This window comes from Octopus bimaculoides, chromosome 27 (genome assembly GCF_046866305.1).
Source record: "Octopus bimaculoides isolate indiv1 chromosome 27, ASM4686630v1, whole genome shotgun sequence".
Taxonomy (NCBI): domain Eukaryota; kingdom Metazoa; phylum Mollusca; class Cephalopoda; order Octopoda; family Octopodidae; genus Octopus; species Octopus bimaculoides.
Genome location: NC_142954.1, coordinates 18,220,108 through 18,242,607, shown reverse-complemented (window position 1 = coordinate 18,242,607; position 22,500 = coordinate 18,220,108). Strand labels below are relative to the sequence as shown.

Below are 22,500 nucleotides of genomic sequence, written 5' to 3'. Positions count from 1 at the left end.
GGTATTGTGAGAAAACCGAGGGTACATTTAAAGCTAGTTACAAATACGGCATGACCATTAGTTTACGCCCAAAAATAAAAACAGAGTTATATCCCTTTTGGAATTTTTTTTTTTCCCCTAAGAAATCGAGGAAAAAGCGATCAAGTGCATCCATATATTGTTTATGTTGTAAGAATTTAGAACGATGGAGCTCGAAGTAGATAAAGCTATAAATAATTGCAAGTAAATGTTAAGTTTAAAAAACCTCTTTGACTTTTACTATCTTTGCTTTTTTTTATAAATTAGTTATAGCTTTATTTACTTCGAGTTTCATCTCTAAATTTATATATTATATACGTGTAAGTTTATGTGGATATGTTTATATATATTCATGTGTGTGTGTGTGTGTGTGTGTGTGTGTGTGTGTGTGTGTGTGTGTGTGTGTGTGTGTGTGTGTGTGTGTGTGCATACATATGTGAATGGATATGTGTGTGTGTGTGTGTGTGTGTGTGTGTGTAACAATTTTTTGTTATCTTTTTTGTCAAGACCAGCATAAGAAAGAAGACAGTAAACGTTACCTAAAACGATGATAAAAGTCATTTTCACGGTTCGAATCTTGGCCTGAGGTATGAGACTTCTAGAACAATGGTTGGCTATGTTCATAGAGATTTTTGTCTGTGATCTATTGCTGGCTGTATAGATAGATATATAGATAGATAGATAGATAGATAGATAGATAGATAGATAGATACATACATACATACATACATACATACATACATAGGTTGATAGATACATAGATAGATAGATAGAGAGAGAGAGAGAATGAGAGAGAGAGAGAGAGAGAGGGAGAGAGACAGACAGACACTGAAAAACAAACGGATAAATGGTTGGATGATTAGATTTAAAGATAGATAGGCAAACACACTGATAGACAGACAAATAGCTAGCTAGACAGACAGACAGACAGACAGACAGACAGATAGATAGACAGACAGACAGACAGATAGATAGATAGATAGATACATTTCTTTTATTAGCCACACAGGGCTCAACGAAGATGGGACAAATACAATGTAGAGCTTTTCTTTTTGGGAGGGGGAAGGAAGGAAAAAAAAAAAAAAAAAAAAAAAAAATTGGTGGTGTCGATCAAAAGGGATCGTAGGAAGGGAAAAAGGGGCAGTTCGATCAAAAGGGATCGAAAAAGAAAAAAAAAGAAAAGGAAAGGCCGATCAATAGGGATCGTGTATCACACAGTAATGTTCTCGTGTAAAAAGAGGGGAGGACAGTTTAGGTTTAGCCGTGGAAGGAAAAGCCCACGGAAAAGACCACGGTAACCTTGGTCAATATTCTCATTGAAGAAACTATAACAGTAAGTGACTCTCTTTTGCCTTTTTGTTTTATTTTTTTTCTTGTTCATAGGGTTATGCTCAAGATGGCTCCGTCGTTCACACGTGCCATCCTTGCTACATTCACCCATCTTTTTTTGAAGCATTCACTAGACAAGACTTCCCTTTCTACTCTCAACTTCCTCTTCAGGTGATACTTGAAGAAGTTGATGAGAGATTGCCCAGAGAGGAAAGTCTTTGTCTCTAGACCTTTCAGACGCGTCCACCATACACATTCTTTCGCCATAGCCACAAGTACGATGAAAATAGCTCTTCCTTCCCGTTTAAAGGAAGGAGGCGCGACAATATTCACGATAGACTCGGCTGATAGACCGACTCGTCCCACACGCGATAGCAGTTGTTCGACGTAAGCCCACAGCTCGGAAATGGTGGGACACTGTACGAGTGCGTGCAGAACGGTTTCGTCGCTCTGCCGGCATCTCGGACAGGTCGGCCCCGTGTTTCTCGAGCCATGCCTGTAGAGCTTATCCCGAACGGGTAGTGCTTCTCGATAGCACTGCCAGGCCAGGGATCTCTGGAAGTTGTCCATAGGTCCCGGCCCGAAGGTCGTCTTAAACAGGCGGGTCAGGTATTCCTCGTCGACGCCCAGGTTCGCCCCGAGATCGTCGTCGTACCTTCCCTCCACTAATCCACTATAGAATGCGTTAGTTGTGATGCAGTCGCTCAAGGTTGACCCGGGTTGTTGGAGTTGCCGAAGAGCAGCGCGACACTCGCGGTGCCATTCGCCCTTCCTCGGCCTCTTCTTGATCCATGACTGCAGTTCGGTCATGGAGACGAGCTGCGGGAAAGCGCGCCGCACAAACGGTGACCACACCTGTTCACCGCTGTCTACGTAGAGCCGGAGATGTCGCAGTCTCAGCGCGTGTCTGCGCATCATCAACCACGGCATGCCCAGTCCTCCTTTTAACGGGTGTTGGCAGCAAACGGATCGCCTAACCATCGGAACGCTTCCTTTCCACAAGAAGCGGAAGAGGATGCGCTCCAGTTTGGTGATGGTAGGGTCGGGACAAGGAACGACGGTCAGGCGGTAGTAGATGACGGACGCGATGTACGTGTTCGCCACCTCCGCCCGACCTTTCAGGGAAAGCTTCCTCTCGGCCCATTGCCGGGCTAGAGTGGCCACCCTTCTCGTTATCTCGTCCCAGTTCTTCTCCGTTTGGAGGTCTGGACCAAACCAGACCCCGAGCATCTCAACCGGACCGTCAGTCCAACGTCCCACGACGGAGGCGCTACTTGACGGCATGGGGTTGCTTCTCCAGGTGCCGAGCCGCAAGCCCACTGACTTATCCCGGTTAATTTTCGCTCCCGTTACCGCTTCGTAGTCTCTCAGTGTCTCGCCGACAAGCTCGATGTGCTTTTGGCTAGACACTATGACGGTGACGTCGTCCGCGTATGCCGACACGCTCGTCCCGCATCCCAACTCTCGCGGGATGCCCCTCAGCGTCGCCAGCTTCCGCAGTAGTGGCTCGAGAGTCAACACGTACAGAAGCGACGAGAGGGGGCATCCCTGACGGACCGAACGTGCAATGTCGAAGGGTCTTGATAGATGCCCATTGACGCGAACTACCGAACGGATGCCTCTGTACAAGGCAGCCATCCAGCCGCGGAAAATGGGACCGAAGCCGGCTGCTATGAGGACAGCCTCCAAGTATTGATGGTCTACCCTATCGAAAGCTTTCGATTGATCTAAATTGATCAGGGCCCCACCCATGCCAGGTTCCTTAACTACCCTCTCTATGATGTAGCGCATCAGATGGAGGTTGTCATGGATGCTCCTGCCCGGCACCGCGCACGTTTGCGCCTTGCCGATCAGTTTCTCGATGACAAGCGCCAACCGCTTGGCTAACACCTTGGCCAAAATTTTCAAGTCTGCATTGAGCAGAGTGATGGGCCTAAAGTTATCTATGACGTCCCCCTTGTTTGGATCTTTCTTCAGCAGCGTTACGGCTCCTCGACTCACAAAACCGGGAATGCTCCCGTTTTGCTGCCAGTTGCAGTACACCGCCACCAAGACGTCTCCAAACAAGTCTGGCTTACAGTTGTAAAGCTCGTAGGGCAGACCATCCAAACCCGGAGATTTGTCCCTCGAGCATCCCGCCATCGCGTCCCTCACTTCCGCCGCCGTGATGGCACCTTCGCAGCACTCCGCCTCTCTTGCCGAGAGTCGTGGCAGGCTGTGCAGGTAGGCACTGAAGTCCACCCTGCGTTCTCGCTCGCCATTCGTCCCAAACAGTCGAGCAAAGTGCCGCTGAAAGGCCTCACACATTTTGCTTGGCTCGAGCAGTTCGCGCCCCTGTTCGTCCACCAGAGACCGAATGGTGGCTTTGTTGCCCTGTTGCGCCTCCGCCACCCGGGCCTCTCGTGCGGCTCCAACACCTTCGTTTCTTAGAGCACGCATCCTAGCCCTGACAACGCACCCTTCGTGTTTGGCGTTGAAGTGTTGGTCAAGGGCCAACCTCGCCGCCAAAACGTCGGATGCGATGCCACTTCTAATTGCCTCTTCTAGCTTCTTAACTAGTTCACCCTCTACTCTGTTTCTGTCTATGGCTAGTGCTTTGCTATACCTAACCGCTTCTGCTTTTATTGCTCTCTTGAGGGCAAACCACCATTTGTTATTGATGATGGCTCCTGTCAAAGCCCTCTTTACTAACGTGCTAATCCGGTCTCTGAAAACTGGTCTCGACGGGAAAGACGCGTTTAGTTTCCAGTAACCGGAGCCCTGCCTATGTGTCTTATCTAAGTCTAGCGTACACGTCACAAGTTTGTGATCCGTGTAGCTGACTATGTGAAATTGTGGACACCCTATGCTATCTCTATCTACTCTCCTACACAGTATTCTATCTAGATACGATCTCGACGACCCGATGCGGTTTGTCCATGTCCACATTGGCGCATTCGGGTAATCGAGTCGGTACCTGTCAGACAGTTGAAAGCGTCTGAGCAGGTCTTTGAGGCATTTGCATCCCCGTCTATTCCTATCTCTGCCAACATAGTCTAGATGCGTGTCCAAGGTAGCATTCCAATCCCCCACTAAAAGTAAAGGACGAGACGTTCCTAGGAATACTTCTAGACGTCGAAAGAAATCCGGCCTACCTGTTAAAGGTGGTGCGTATACTGATATGAGTCGAAAAGCACACCCATCGCTGCCATCGACATCCAGAACAACCAATCTACCCTCCGGGTCTATGAATACTGTCTTTACTTCGAGATCCAGACTCTTGCGAAAGAGTACCGCCGTGCCACTACCGCCCATTCTCGGCAGACAGGGAGAAAAATAAATGTTAAACTGTCTGCCAAACATGGACGATAGGGCCCGCGTATCATGGAGTCTGGTCTCGCTTATGGCTATGATTTCTAGTTTATGTGACTTTATGTCATTTAGGAGGTACCCTTGTTTCCAAGGGGACCCCAAGCCACGCGCATTTACACAACCAATCTTGAGCATCATTTTGATTTGAGTGTTAAAGTTTTATAAAGAGAGTCACTTACCGTTTGAGAGTTTTTGTGTCTCCTCCTTCGGGTTTTCTTCGAGGAGATCACTATATAGTTTTTTCGCCAGGTATTTTTGGCATTTGCCAACTGCCTTTGGAAAAATAGATTTTAGTGTGTGGTGCAGGGTTGGTGTTATGTGTAGTATTTTGATGTGTTCTGGCGGTGTTGTGTATGGGTGGTTGCTGGTTTTTATGTCTTCGTTTGTTATGTTTGTTTTTGTGTTGATGTATTCCATCAACTCTGAGTTTTTTGTGTTGATGGCAGTGAGCATTGTGTGTGTACTTGCTTTTGGGGTTTTGTTGCTTGTGTTGTAGTTGTGTGTGCTTGTGTTGGTGTCTGGAGTGTTTTCGGGAGTTGTGTATCTCCCTGCTTTGTTTGTGTTTGCTTTTCTTTTCTTGCTCCTCTTCCTCCTTCCTTTCTGGGCTATTTGCCATTCCTCATTACTTTCATCTTCCGACGAAGGTTCTGAGGAATCGGAAGGGGGTAGGGGCAAATTGTGAGCGTCTGTGTGTGCTTGTGTGAGTGGTTGTGTTGCTGTTTTTGTTGGTGCTGATGGCTTGTTATTTGTGTGAGGTGTGTGTGATGTGGGGGAGGGGGAAACAGTCTTGGAATTTTCTTTCTTTTCCCCTGCTTCCTCACTTGTTGTTTTTGCAGATGCTGTTGTCTTCTCAGTTGCCAGTGTTGCTTGTGTTTCTCTTGTTTTGATTGTTGATGGTGGTGTTGGTAGTAGGGTTTTTTTTTCGGGTTTTGGTGGTTGCCCTTGTTGCTTTTTTTGGTTGGCGGCGGTTGGGCAACTGTCCTTGAGGTGTGCCTCGCTGCCGCATACATAACAACGTGGCCGCCTTCCTTCCACCACTACATATAACTTGTGGTCCTTTGCCAGTTGGATGTGTGTGGGGATCTTTTGGCACTCCTCTTCAGTGATATGGAGGAGGACTTCGACTTTTTTTCCCCCTTCCCAGTTTTTCTCCTCTGCAGTAGCAATTTCTAATATATTTGCCTCCTCCATTTCGAGGCATATAGAACCTACTATCCACTGGGTTTCCACTTGTGAAGGGACATTCTTTACTGTCACCTTCGTCACTCTCTGTCCAAGATAACTCGGTATCATCACCAAGTCATCTGTGTGGAGAGAGAGTGTTGAAAATTCCTTCGCTAACTGTTCGCTCTTAAAGCGTACTAGGACCGTGGCAAATTTTCGTCCCCAAGTAACATGACTTTGAAAGGGCCATATCGGTTTGAGACAAATCTCAATTTTTTGGGTGGAGAAACTCTCCGGTCGCTTCGTTTTCTTGTTGATAAGTCTGTATGATATGTGCTTCTTGTTTGTATTTTCAATAATTGCTTTTGGTATGTGTATTTGTACAGTGTCACCTTCTTTCGTGAGAAGGGATTTTGTGTCATTGATTTGTTTTTGGGTGAATGTTAATATTGTTCTTTTTTCTTTCGTTGCATCGGCAAAATTTGTTTTTGTGATGCTGGCAGATATGTTGTTTGTGGCGTTTGTGGTGTTGTTTATCTTGTTCGTCTTGTAGTTGTTGATGGTGGTATTGACAGTGGTGTTGGTACTGCCAGGTTCAAAGGTGGTGGTAGTGGCGGCAGAGTTTGTCGAAGTAGTGGTGGTGTTGGTGTTGAAGGTCGGTGTCCTGTTGTTGTTGCTGTTGTTATTGTCACTGGTAGTAGCAGTGGTGAGGACAGTGGTCGTGTTAGCAAGGACATTTGTGTCGTTGTCGTTGTTGTTGCTGTTGTTGTTGTTGTCTTTGTCGTTGTTGTTGTTGTTGTCACTGGTGACGGTGGCAGGCAAGACTGCTGTAGCAGCAGAGTTTGTACACGTGATGGTGGTAGTGGTGGTGGTTGAGGCAGCAGCAGTTGACTCAGAATCATTGCACTTCTTCATCACTTGTCTGCGTTCATGCGGAACGGCATTAAGTGTTTTCGCCTCTGGCATTAGGAGCGGGAAGTCGGCCTCGTTGAAAACCTTAGCCATATTCGTTTTAAAGAATATGGCTAGGAACGAGGAAGATATGTTTGAATTTTTGGAAATAAGGCTCTAAATAGAGCTATTTCCGATTTGAAAAATATATGTTCACGAAGTATTTTGTGTTATTAGATAGATGGCTGTCAGTATCTAGCACTGCCTTAACAAAGGTGTGAATTAAGGGATCTTTTGCTGTTATTTCTAGCACGCTGTAATTACACGTAAAATAACTCCCTTAAAATCTAGAAAGTGACAGTAAAACAACGACAATATATATATATAAAGAGGAGAGAAACCAGGACATACCTAGCACTGAAGAGAAACAAACCTGATTTCGTGACGTTTTCCGTGCATTCGTCAGCCGTTATCTTTTTACCTTGACTCCAAATAATGTGGATGATGATGGCATAGCAAATAATTATAATTACTGCAGGAATTATAAACAAGGCCACGGACACTAAGGTCATGTAGAGCTGAAATGAATAAGGAACGAAGAAAATATGGAAAAAAAGGTGTAGTGTAAAAAATTAGTTGCTTTTTTTTATGAGTGCTCAGTTTCAGTAGTATAAAATATATCTACAGATTGTAGCTAACACCTTGTAAATATTTACGGACAGTTGGACAGATTTTAATTTCTGTATTGGGATGTCCATTAGCAAATGCGTACCCTTATAAGGCTTACAAAATAGATATTATATATACAAATATGTTGTTTACATACCGTTACACAGGCCTTTCACAATACCCTTAAAGCCAAGAACTTTTCAGTACCTCCTCGTGTATATATATATATAATTAGAAATGATCTAATTATAAATCTCAGAGAGAGATATAAGCAGCAGTGTTACGATAAATCAGTTGTTTACTGTCAGCTCAATGTGACAGACCCATTAAGGGAATCATACTGCTACTATTTAGCCCTAGAAAGCTAGACCGCTTCCTGTTGGCCTTGACACATTTCCTGTGTCCTTATATTTGTGAAGGGGAGACAAGCTTCCCCACCCAGCTTTAGTCTGCATTCAGGGATATGTTTCTGAGTTATTGCTCGTCATCAGCCTGAAGTAGCCGACCAGCTGGTTGAAAAAACCTGTCTAGCCTTCACAAATATAAGGACACAGGAAATGTGTCAGGGCCAACAGGAAGCGGTCTAGCTTCCTAGGGCTAAATAGCAGCAGTATGATTCCCTTAATGGGTCTGTCACATTAAGTTGACAGTAAACAACTGCTATATATATATATATATATATATATATATATATATATATATATATATATAGTGGTTATCCAGTTTACTTGAAGTATGTTCTTGAATAGTTAAAGAGAGTACACAGTTGCTGAGAAAGGTTAAAACTGGGTCCGTTTTCACTGTCTACAAGCATATGATATGTACAGACGAGAAGTTCACATCTGTTTATACATATACTATTAACTCAGAGTCTATAAATATATTCCTACGTACACTGTAGATTTGTGAAGTCTATCAATTGTTGGACTTTATTTAAGATAAGGATTATCTTCTAGTGTTAGAGATTATAATCTTGTGTTAGAGATTAGCGGATAATTTTCCTCTTAATTCTCTATAAAGTGTATCCAAAGTTTTATTCATTGTTAGGACAATTAGGACAAGGTTTATGGGTTCATATAGGGTTAGAGTTAGTGTTGAGATAAATGTAATAATTAAGATTATGTGTTTACCTGCCATTGCCAATCCTCTGTGAAGTCTATCCAACATTGTTTGTTGATGCCGTCGTCTTCCGTCACTTCTTTGGTTATAAAAAACATGGGTATGGAGAAAAGTATGGAGAAGAACCATGCCAGAGAAACTAAGATCTTGCCGTGATAAGCTACAAAGAAAACAAACGTGTGTGTGGATGTGTAACATTCATTTGCATTTTTTAGAATTCAGACTTGTTATTTGAACTACTACAACTCTATCATCTATCTAACACGATTTACTAAAGATTACTATGAAATGTTACGCAATTTCTGACGACTTGATTATGTTATCAGATAATACTACTTCATTTATATAGTTGTTCATGAAATACGTGTAAGATGAGGTGACTAACTACTATTTAAACAGACACTCTGTATTGTTTTGCTTTCCATATGTGCTCCGTAACCTACACAACTGTAGATACCAACCAAATGAAACTCAGACGATAACAGCACAAGTTCGCCCCCTCAGCTCCTCTTTAGATATACATGAGTATAGATGGTGTTCTGGACACCGGTTATTAAGTCTAAATCTCACTGTTTGTGTGTGCGCATGCGTATATATACATATAGAGAGAGAGAGGGGGGAGAGAGAGACAGACGGACAGATAGACACACAGAGACAGACAAAGAAAGAAAGAAAGAGCTCAGGTAATACTCCGTTTAATACCGTAACGTGATAGTTGCATACAATTAGATCTAAAGTTAACTTAGGCGCAGGAGCGGCTGTGTGGTAAGTAGGCGCAGGAGTGACTGTGGAGTAAATAGCTTTCTTACCAACCACATGGTTCTGGGTTCAGTCCCACTGCGTGGCACCTTGGGCAAGTGTCTTCCACTATAGCCTCGGGCCGACCAAAGACTTGTGAGTGGATTTGGAGACGGAAACTAAAAGAAGCCCGTCGTATATATATGTATATGTGTGTGTGTGTGTGTGTGTGTATGTTTGTGTGTTTGTCCCCTAACATCGCTTGACAACCGATACCGGATGCCGGTGTGTTTACGTCCCCATCACTTAGCGATTCGGCAAAAGAGACCGATAGAATAAGTACTAGGCTTCCAAAGAATAAGTCCTGGGGTCGATTTGCTCGACTAAAGGCGGTGCTCCAGCATGGCCACAGTCAAATGACTGAAACAAGTAAAAAGAGTTTAAAAAAAAAAAGAGTATCACCTATATTTCGTTTTGAAATTTGGTTTGCAAGATTCTTTATGTGAGTTCGTGTGTTGAAGCATATTTTGTTGTGTCTGGGGAGAGTCATTCTTTTTTAGTGCCTTATAATTTAACACACGCACCGGTAAAATTTCCACTGATTTCCTTCTTTCTTTTTCCTAAAATTTTCGTTGCCTCTTGCAACCTCTTCAAGAGTTTCCGTGCGTGGGTACTGGGAATGTACATCTCTGAAGATAAAAACTGAGATCATTCCAATTTTGTTTGAGTATGTGTATGTATGGTGGAAGCGCAATAGCCCAGTGGTCAGGGCAGCGGATTCGCGGTCGAAGGATCGCGGTTTCGATTCCCAGACCGGGCGTTGTGAGTGTTTATTGAGCGAAAACACCTAAAGCTGCACGAGGCTCCGGCGTGGGTAGGGGTGGCGACCCTTGTTGTACTCTTTCGCCCAACTTTCTCCCACTCTTTTTTCCTGTTTCTTGGGTAACGCTGCGATGGATTGGCGTCCTGTCCAGCTTGGGGGGAACACATACGCCATAGAAACCGGGAAACTGGGCCCATGAGCTTGGCTAGGCTTTAAAAGGACGCATTAATAAAAAAGAATGTGTATGTATATATGTGATTGCGAAATATTTGAATGCTTGTATCTGTGATTGTTCTGTACTTCATTTTGAATCTTGTTCAAATTATCAAACACTCAAAATTATCTAATAAAACACTTATAATAGACAACCTTATTTAAAATGTTTAAACACGCATTTATTCTGATGAACACAGAAAAAAAAAAAAAACCCGTTTCAGATTTAGAGTTTAGCAGCTTTCTTCTAGAAAATAGAATCAAAAATAATTCCTCAGAACAAAGAGAGCAAAACCTATTACCAATCCTATAAGCCGGGGCCATCCCTAAAATGCTCCATTCAATAAAGTATGTTTTATTATTATTCCAGATGAAATTACTAAGACAAGTAGAAGGAGCCCTATTTCTGTTCCTAAAGGAATGGTAATGATTTGAAACCCTTTTCTTAATATAATTAGTATAAGAACCAATATAAAAGTAATCATTACATTCAGAAATAACTTTAGCATGACAGATTACTTCCCTACGCTTACAAAAATTAGGAATTCTCACCCCTATTTGCACCTTCATCAATTAAATTATCATTAGCTGAAAGACTGTTACCTCCACTTTTATTGAAACTTATATTAGAAATAGAATTCAAACCATCTCTGCTAACGTGGCTATTAGGAAAATCATTAACATTGGTACTCATGGAATCAGTCTCGTTAGTATTAACTAAGTTATCTTGAAGCTAAAAACTGGATAATTTCTTTTCATTAATAGAGTAGTCAGTAGTTATTATTACCAGGTCTTTCAGAAATTCCTTCTTAGGTGGAACTGGAATATTCTTCATAGATACGTCGACATCAATTTTTTTCATTCTGTTGGGTTGAATAACACAAGACTACCGTAGTAGCAAAACGATGATAAAAGAAATGAGGACCGAAATCCTTGAAAGGGATCTCAAACATCCCTGTCCGCCGGTACAGTCCAAGTAAAGAATATATATAAAAATAGAGCTAAGAAGATCTGAAGAAGGAATTGTAATTCCGAAATATCATCGGACTATAGATAACCAAATTACAACAGGTATATAGTCCATTTTTTTGTATTTTAGTGCATTGTTGTATCATTCTAAACTTTTTATACTATATAAAAATATTTTCTATATTTGCAAGAACAGTAAATGAAGTATAAGAAAAGGAAAAAATTGTAAGTGTAGACTAAAGGCGGTGCTCCAGCATGGCCGCAGTCAAATGACTGAAACAAGTAAAAGAATAAAAGAATATATATATATATATATATATATATCTGTAAAAATATGTGACACTTATTCAGTAGCCATGATAAAACTCCGAGTTTCGGATGCCAGGGAGGGAGCCCACGCCAACATCTCTTCAGTTATCCGGCCAATTGAAAATTCCTGTGAAAAATGACCGTTAAAAACAAAGGGAAATTACTGTGTAGTGAGAAAACGCGTCTAAAACTGCGTATATTATCGCATGCACGCATATATCCATATACGCACGCACATATCTCTATATACGCACGCACATATCTCTATATACGCACGCACATATCTCTATATACGCACGCACATATCTACATACGCACTCGGAGTTTTATCATGGCTAAAGTGTCACATATTTTTACAGATGAATTCCTCCATTTGCATAATATCGAGGTCTCTTTCTTTCTTTTGTTGTCCTTCCTGTCAAAAAATTATATATATATATATATATATATATATATATATATATATATATATATATATATGTATATATATAAACAATATATGAGTATATGCATATATATGTACATGTATGTATATACGTTCATCTACATGTACATATAGATACATAACTGGGTACATGACGTGGCAAAAGAACAAGGACAAAATGGTAAACAAGGTGCAACAAACAAGCAGGCCACATAGAAACATCCCCTTCATCAGCTGCCGCCATTAAAACTCCGGCGTTTCGAAGAACTAAGGCAGTACGCATCGTTAAAATGGTTCTTCCCACGAACACAAATTAAATTGTTTTCGTGGAGAGTAGTGGCGGACGGAAAACAAGACAGGAAAACGAAACGGTGAAATAAACAAACAAAAAGGCTGTACAGCCAGACGTGAAGTGTGTATGTCTTGAACGCTGTGAAGCTATATATATATATATATATATATATATATATATATATATATATATATATATATATATATATATATATATATATATATATATATATATATATATATATAATCCAGGCAACATATGTTTCATAGCTAGCAGAACCTCAGAAGAGCATAGAAATTGAGAAGAAAATCATATCAGTGAAGAAGTAATATGCTTTTCTTTTCCATTTCTATGCGTTCCACGCATTTCCAATCGAATCTTCTGTGTATCAACACAGGATCCTTTCAGAATAATGTTACCTTCTTTTAAGTAAGCTATCTTTGACGAGTAGCAAGCGGGTTACCCATCGTTTGGATAATTTCAACTTCCGAAGTTCTGCTTGCTATGAAACATATGCAGCCTGGATCTTATCTACTTCATTCCCCAATTTTGGATCTCTATTCGCATACACAGCAATTCCGGTTGCTAACCGTAAACCATAAAACAATTTCTTCAGCTTCTCGAACTTCGATACGCGAAAAATTTACAATCTTCTACATCGATAAACCACCATTGTTCCTGAAAATGGTTTTTATATCTTCTACGGACAGATCGAGGCTTACTATCTTCCTACACCTTGATCCTTGGATCCTACATTTATATATTACTCTACATTTTATATGTGTGTGTGTGTGTGCATGTATGTATATTCATTCCAAAGTTACTGCTTCAAAGGAAAATAGAGTAGCAAAAAATAAGCAGCATAAAATACATATTATTGAACACATTTGGACAATTTAAACATTTTAAAATTCTCCTTACGGAACTGGAATTTGAATTATCTGCAAAATATCATCAGGTTGTTTAAAATTAGTAAAGATTTCAGAAAAAAATTTTACCATCTTCTATTATTAACTTAAAGCGATGCAACTATAGAAAGTCTGAGTTGGTTACAGAACATTTTTTCTTTACATTGTTAATGTTATATACGTTTCATATGATATTTAAAGTACATATAATACAACATATACGATATATGATACATATATATACATATATATGATACATATATATAAATACATATATATATATATATATACATATATAGACATACATGTATATACATACATATATATATATACATATATATCTATATATACATATATATGTATATATATACATATTTGCATATATATATATATATATATATATATATAAACATATATATTTACACATATATATGTATATATATGCATATATATGTATATATATACATACATATACTTATACATGTGTATATATATATATGTGTGTATATGTATATATATACATATATGTATATATATATACATATATATATCTATATATATACATATGCATATACATGTGTGTGTGTGTGTATGTATATATGTATGTATGTACATATATATATATATATATATACATACATATATATATATATATATATATATATATATATATATATATATATATATATATATATATATATATGTATATCATATTATATTATATTATATTATATTATATTATATTATATCATATTAAAGGAAGACATTTCAATCTGCAGTATTCTTCACAGGTAAAATGCCAAACGTTATGTGCAGAATTCCAGAATCCCACACGTTTGTCGAAAATGGTTATCTCTAAAATTTAGAACGTTGTTTTGTTTTGTTCTCTTGTTCTTTTCTTTTATATATATATATATTCGTTTGGGAGATATTTTGGTTTTGGTTTTTGATCTTCTCCTGGTTTTGTCTTGTTTTGTGTTTTGCGTTTGTTTTGGCATTGTTTTTGTTATTGTTATTGACGATAGCGGTGTTATAAATGGTGGATGTCGTTGTTGTAACTGTTGCTGATAACGACATTGTTGTTGTTGTTGTTGTTGTTCTTCTTCTTCTTCTTCTTCTTCTTCTTCTTCTTCTTCTTCTTCTTCTTCTTCTTCTTCTTCTTCTTCTTCTTCTTCTTCTTCTTCTTCTTCTTCTTCTTCTTCTTCTCAGCATCTATTTATCTGATTATGAACACAGATGAGCTGTTGCTGCAACATTTTGCCTAACAGCACTTCCATCAGTTGTATAGGTGCAATAGAAACAGCAACAGCAGCAGGAGTAGCAGTAGCAACAGTAGTAGTAGTAGTAGTAGTAGTAGTAGTAGTAGTAGTAGTAGTAGAGGTGGTGATGGTGGTGGTGGTGGTGATGGGTAACAGTATTAGTAGTAGTAGTAGTAGCAGCAGCAGCAGCAGCAGCAGTAGTAGTAGTAGTAGTAGTAGTAGTAGTAGTAGTAGCAGCAGCAGCAGCAGCAACAGCCTTTCACACGGGCAGACGTTTGTGGGTGAATGCAATACCTAATTGGTGAGTGCACATATGTATATGCATGTGTATATGTGTGTATATGTGTGTGTATATATATAACGAAGCATTGGCGCAAAGCAGTGTTTAGGTATGAGCACAATTTAGATTAGTTGAAATATGTTTGTACATTATTTCAACTGCTAAGGTAAATACACTGCAGTTACCATGGAGAAAAATCTCTCTTGTGGTAAAAAGAAACAAAAGTGTGAAAACAGCTATTTCGTTCAGTGTCGGCATCTGTCAGGAATCTCAGACATCAATGTTTCGAGTTTTTGAATCTTGTCAATGAGATGTACCTATAGGAGGGAACTCTGAACGAACTAAATAAAACTTGTAGTATTACATATAATTCAGTCAACACGTTGAGTGATTTGCACTAGTAGATCGCTCGATCGAGGTAAATAACTAAGCATTGGCGCAAAGCAATGTTTAGGTATGGGCACAATTTAGATTAGTTGAAATATGTCACATATTTCAACTGCCAAAGGCAAATACACTGTAGTTACCGTGGAGAAAAATCTATCTTATAGTAAAAAGGTGTGAAAACACCTAGTTCGTTCGGTGTCGCCATCTGTCAACTGCTAAAGGCAAACACACTGCACCTTTTTACCATAAGAGAGATTTTTTCTCCACGGTAGCTGCAGTGTATTTGCCTTTAGCAGTTGAAATATATGACAAACATATTTCAACTAACCAAAATTGTGATTATACATAAACACTGTTTTGCGCCAATACTTCGTTATTTATCTCGATCGGGCAAGCTACTAGCGCGAATCAGTGAACGTGTTTTTTTAACATAAGAGAGGTTTTTTTTCTCCAAGGTAACTGCAGTGTATTTGCCTTAAGTAGTTGAAATATGTGACAAACATATTTCAACTAGCCTGAATTGTGCCCATACCTAAACACTGCTTTGCGCCAATGCTTCGTTATATATACATATATATATATATATATATATATATATATATATATATATATATATATATAAACACACACATTAGGTATTGCATTCACCCACAAACGCCCGCTCGTGTGAATGTACGAAAGACAAAAGAAAGAACAAGGGAGTGGGAGAAAGGAAGAGAGAGAGAAGAGAGAGGAGAGAGAGAGTGAGAGAGAGAGAGAGAGAGAGAGAGAGAGAGAGAGAGAGAGAGTGAAAAAGAGAAAGAAAGAACACCGCCAGCTGTTTATATTCAATATATTCTCTGAATTGTACTTTAACAGAAAATGTGCATATACAATGCACGTGTGTGTATGTAAGTATGTATATATATATATATATATATATATATATATATATATATATATATATATATATATATATATATATATGTATGTGTGTGTGTGTGTGTGTGTGTATAAATATATATATACACACACATATATATATATATATATATATATATATATATATATAGTTCAAAAAAACAATAACAAAAAAACAAAAAAACAACAAGGTGAGGACGTGATATGGATAGTATTATTGGACGCTCAGGAAAGGAAAGAGAGAGTGTATGACGTTTCGGGCGTAGCCCTTCGTCGGAAAGATGGAAAGTTCGGAGAATGGAAGAACGGAGAATGAGGAAAATGGTACCGATGCCCACGAGGTTACATTATATATATATATATATATATATACACACACATATATATATTTGTATGTGTGTATATATATATATATATATATATATACACACACACATATATATATATTTGTATGTATATATATATATATATATATATATATATATATATATATACACACACACACATATATATATTTGTATGTGTATATATATATATATATATATATATATATGCACACACATATATATTTGTATGTGAGTGTAGTTGTATATCTGTAAATGTGTAAGCGGTGTATAAATATATGTCTGAGTATGTGTATGTATATGTGTCTATGTGAGATATATGTATGTATATGTATATGTACTATGTACACGTGTATTTGTGTATGTACATATACATAACTATGAATGAATGTGGCGCACTCGTGCGCTTGTATGTGTGTGTGTGTGTATGCATGTACATATATATGTATGTACATATATACATTGACATTTCAGGTGACATTATATTCGATAAAAAAACATAAAAAAACCCCACCAATTCTCTAATTCTGTTCGTCTATTGTTCTTGATGAACAAACCCCTATTTCTGGATCGCTCACATGATGACAGAAACCCCGCGACCAAACGTCAAAGACAGGAAAACCGCTTCAGTTTACAAAATAACACAATGAGACTCTACACTCAACACAATACGACATTAAGGACGCTCTACTGCTTATAGCCGCCCGCCCCATACATACATACACTTCGTCACTATTTTTGTTCTGGTTTGTATTTGGTATAATTTGATTCGTAAATCTTTTTGTTGTTGTTATTATTATTATTATTATTATTATTATTATTATTATTATTATTATTATTATTATTATTATTATTATTGTTGTTGTTGCCTTTGCACAGCTTTTAACGCTGGAGATGTACTACAGTGTCAGCTGTTCACTACCAGTGAACTAAGGTAACACCTCTTATTTTTCGAGCACCTTCCGGAGTATTCGAGCGGTTCCAAGCAGAGCTGTTTTCTGCAAGTGCTCCGCCCTTATTGCAGCCCCTGTCTCCCTGTCTGTTCCACGTCACTGTTCCCAGGGCTATTATTATTATTATTATTATTATTATTATTATTATTAGGCGAACTGACAGAATCGTCAGCACGCCAAGTAAAATGCTTAGCAGTATTTCGTCCGTCTGAGTTCAAACTGCGCCTAAGTCGACTTTGCCTTTCATCCTTTCGGGGCCGATAAATTAAGTACCAGTTATGCACTGGGTCGATGAAATCGACTATTCTCTTCCCCAAATTTCAGTCCTAAGCAGAAAGGATTATTATTATTATTATTATTATTAGGTGAGCTGGTAGAATCGTTAGCAAAATGCTTAGCGGCATTTCGTTTGTGTCTACGTTCTGAGTTCAAATTCCGCCATGGTCGACTTTGTCTTTCATCCTGTTGGAGTCGATAAAATAAGTACCAGTTGAATACTGGGGGTCGATGTAATCGTCTAGCCCCCCCCCCCCCATCAATTTCAGGCCTTGTGCCTATAATAGAAAGGATTATTGTACATTTGCTGTTGTTACTTAAACAAACCAGAACCTTAAGGAACTGGTTAGTTCTTTCCCATTTGTAACCCTTAGGGGCTATTTTGGGATTTGTTTGGGTTACAACGCCCCCCTTCCCCCCATCCATTCTTTTCGCTAAAATCGAAAATGGCGACCGAAAACTGCCCGTCCGTCCGCTGGAAAAAAAAAAACAGCGGGTTGTCCGTAAGACAGCGGGTTATCTGCCAAGTTGAACAAGACGACGGCTGCTATAGCAACAACAACAATAACAGCGACAACAACGACAAGAACAATAGCGCACGTGGAACGTATGAAAATGAATTGCTTCTTTCGTTTTTTTTTACCACCGCAGAAATTTTTTTTGTTGGCACTCCGTCGCTTACGACGTCGACGGTTCCAGTTGATCCGATCAACGGAACAGCCTGCTCATGAAATTAACGTGCAAGTGGCTGAGCACTCCACAGACACGTGTACCCTTAACGTAGTTCTCGGGGATATTCAGCGTGACACAGTGTGACAAGGCTGACCCTTTGAATTACAGGCACAACAGAAACAGGAAGTAAGAGTGAGAGAAAGTTGTGATGAAAGAGTACAGCAGGGTTCGCCACCATCCCCCTGCCGGAGCGTCGTGGAGCTTTAGGTGTTTTCGCTCATTAAACACTCACGACGCCCGGTCTGGGAATCGAAACCGCGATCCTATGACCACGAGTCCGCTGCCCTAACCACTGGGCCATTGCGCCTCCACGCAGTACCGCAGAAAACAAAGGGAGAAAACTACAAACACCAAGCGAAAGCACCACCATCTCCACCACTACCAACAGTGCCAGCAACAACAGAAGTCGTAGTGGTAGCAACATCAACCATACGACAAACATCAACGGCAGAAGCAGTAGCGATGGCAACAACAACAACAACAACAACAATAGCAAAGGTGTCAACAACACCAACAACACCAACAACAACAGCAGGAGGATCTGTTAATTATGATTTTATTCAACATTATTCCCTTCTCAGATCCACTCACTTATTGCACCGGTCCTTCGGTTTGTCTAGGCCCTGTAAGAAGAGTTCGAAGGGCTGAGCCTTCAACCAGGCCTTTCGCGACACCTTTAAAGCGTGGAGCTTTTCTGCAGCTCCTCGTATATATGGACAGATCTGTGTGTGTGTTTGTGTGTGTGTGTGTGTGTGTGAGCAGCTCTGTCCCGATGTGTGTATATGCAGAGTGTAAAAGAGGAGATTACTTACGGCTCTTGGTGAAGTGTAATGGCCAAGCAACAGCATCGAGACGGTCGAGACTGAGGGCAACGAGGAGGTAAGTTGAGCCGAACGTGACCATCGCCTAAAGAAAAGAAAAGAAGGGAAGAGTAAAAGGCAACTACGTCAATATATATATAACATACATATACGTATACACATATATACACAAACACATACAGACATTCACACAATTAGGCATAAACACATGCGAATAATACACACATACATATACGCATATATACATGCATACACATACACAATCGTCTAGAAGGACCTATACATGCACGCACACAGACATACACAAACAAATACATACATACATACATACATGCATACATACATAAATACATACATACATACAAACATGCATGCATGCATGCATACATACATACATACATACATACATATATACATACATAAATACATCCATACATCCATTCATACATACATACATACATACATACATACATACATACATACATACATACATACATGTGGATAAACTGGGATTTTCAGAAAGAGAAATCGACCGGCTAATTCGTACATTACAAGTGCAAACTGTAAGTGGAACAGTAAGAGTATGCAAGACTTTTCTCAAGTCCCAAATATGAATTTGTTAGTGTTAACCACATCCCAAAGATGAAGACTTGTATCAGAGGAAGATATGTAATAATTAAAATATAGAAGAGACATACATACATACATACATACATACATACATACATACATACATGCATGCATACATACATACATACATACATACATACATACATACATACATACATACATGCATGCATACATACATACATACATACATACATACATTGTTACGATCAGGCAAATTCTTGGGTATAAAAGGGGTGAACTTCTGAACGCAACAGCAGAAATTGTACAATCAGGGAATTAATATTCAAAGATGAAATTATGTAACAAAACGTATAATACCCAAAGAACTTTATGTCCAGTCCTCGATTGTTCAAAGGTAGGTGGTACTCGGTCCCATCCGTATGCAGTTCTCGTATTTTGTACTATCCATCAATGCCGTTGCTATATTCTGAACTCCCTCTCGTTCGATTTTCCTTTTCTCTTTTTAAGAGGAAGTAAACGAGATTACCTGTCTCGTTCGTTAACAGGAAGTAAACGAGATTACCTTCTCGTCCCTTGCTCACTTCCTGTATATATATATATATATATATATATATATATATATATATATATATATATATATACATACCTACGTCATTTCAATTCTGCCAAAAAGGTCGTTATATATCTCTCATCACAAACGCTTATCTCTCCTCATTCAGAAAACATTGTAAGTTCTCTTCCTTCATTATATTTTCTCGTTATTCGCACTGATTATAGATATACATAACAACACATACATACATACATACATACATACATATATACATAACAACCCATCTGGTGTAAAGTATGGCTGAATTAGGATCATAGAGAGTGAATGCTAGTCCTTAATTCATACGCTACAAATTATCGCGATATCTGGGACTACAAAAATCTGCAAGACCTTAAGATTTAAGGGATGATGGTTAAAAGAAGATACTTTCCTTTACAACCTTGCTACCGGGTAGGTGGGTAGGTCAAGGTTTTCTCTAAATCAAAAAGAAAAAGACAAAAACATACATATGATAATTATCGTACAGTAGATCTTTGTTCGACAATGAGGATCCATTGAGAGAGGAGAGGTGCCTTGGTAGCTATTTCTAGCAAGTCGAATGAATACGTTGAAGTTGTCTGTGGTATGAAAGATGGCGGTCATAGAGACAGAGTAAATTATATAGTATCAATTATAGGATCAACTGGTGCGTTCAATTACACAGTGTAACAGACTTCTTTTTTTTTATTTTTTGTCTTTGGTCAGTGAGTGTTATTTCCTATCTGCTTCTATCTTGAAATCAAAGGAAATCACTACTGTTCCCTTCAAACTTTGCTTTTCTGACCAGGACATCAATGTTTTCAAACTCACCTATTTTCCATTACATTTCAGACAGATTCATTGCTGAGTTGCTGAAGCAGAAATATCGTTATAGCAAATATTCTGCTCAATACCACGGATTTATTTGTCAGGTGCTTAACCTCAACCGCTTGAGCATGTCCTTTGGTGGCTGAAAAATATGTGCGTCTCTGACCATGAGCAGATATATTACGGTGATGGGGACATCATAACCATGTGTTGAGAGGGATTTCTGGGGGATTAAATAAATGTAACAAAAGCAAATAAACCCCTTCTAGGGGTAAGCAAATAGGAAATAACAGTTGCAACCCAAGGACAAAAATCGTGTTACACATACCTGTAAAATCGTGTTACACAGTGTTATATATCATACCTGTAAAAACCGTGCAACCTTACACATTAGATTGCCAGCGTACCAGTGTATGATAAGTTTCCATATTGCATCCATCAAGACACTGATGAGGCCAGACATCAGATCTAAGAGAATGAATGAGACGAAAATATTGTTTTATATTGGAAATCATTAAGGGAAAGATATTAAAGAAATTAATGCCAAAACATAGGCGCAGGCATGGCTGTGTAGTGAGAAATTGCTTTAAAATCACGCGGTTCCGGATTCAGTCCCACTGCGTGGTACCTAGGGCAAGTATCTTCGGGTCGACCAAAGCCTTGTGAGTGGATTTGGTAGTCGGAAACTCAAAAGGGGCCTCTCGTGCGTGTGTGTGTATGTTTGTGTACTTATGCATGCAAGTACCTTTCAGTTTGTTCCCCACCACTGTTCGATAACCGGAATTGGTTTGCTTATGTCCACGTACCTTAGCGTTTCAGCAAAAGACCGATAGAATAAGTAACACGCTTAAAAATATTTTTTAAATCAATACTGGGGTCGATTTGTTCGACTGAAATTCTACTAGGTGGTGCTCCCGCATGGTCGCAGTCTAATGACGAAGCAGGTGAAAGATAAAAGACAAAACAATCCAAAATGGAGACAACACTGATGTTCTGTGTGATAGGCTGGATAATTGTTACGAGTTTCCTTAACATGAAACCAATGGTAGCCTTAATCCACAAATAAAAAAATTTTATCCACTAATGCAGTGTTGAGCACTCATTCTTATTGTTCGATATTTACGTGTACACACACACACGCGCATTCTTTTATTCTTTTATTTTTTTACTAGTTTAAGTCATTTGACTGCGGCCATGCTAGAGAGCACCACCTTTAGTCGAACAAATCGACCCCAGGACTTATTCTTTGTATGCCTAGTAATTATTCTATCGGGCTCTTTTGCCGAACTGCTAAGTTACGGGGATGTAAACATACCAGCATCGGTTGTCAAGTCATGGTGG

The 22,500-nt window shown here is 39.2% G+C and overlaps 1 protein-coding gene across 4 annotated transcripts in view; it reads right to left on the bottom strand.

Moving 5' to 3' along the window:
* LOC106875206 (cardioacceleratory peptide receptor) overlaps positions 1 to 22,500 on the bottom strand; it is a 53,783-nt gene that overhangs the window by 8,905 nt on the left and 22,378 nt on the right. For 2 of the 4 annotated variants that reach the window (XM_089343221.1, XM_089343219.1), the window contains 5 exons: positions 21,524 to 21,627; positions 19,161 to 19,254; positions 8,553 to 8,701; positions 7,187 to 7,331; positions 558 to 671 (listed from right to left, as the gene is read on the bottom strand). In XM_089343221.1, the coding sequence (XP_089199347.1) occupies positions 558 to 671; positions 7,187 to 7,331; positions 8,553 to 8,701; positions 19,161 to 19,254; positions 21,524 to 21,622 (601 nt within the window). In that variant the 5' untranslated portion in view covers positions 21,623 to 21,627. Of the gene's footprint in view, positions 1 to 557; positions 672 to 7,186; positions 7,332 to 8,552; positions 8,702 to 19,160; positions 19,255 to 21,487; positions 21,628 to 22,500 lie in introns of all 4 variants that reach the window. The other 2 variants (XM_089343222.1, XM_089343220.1) reach the window with 2 other exon arrangements.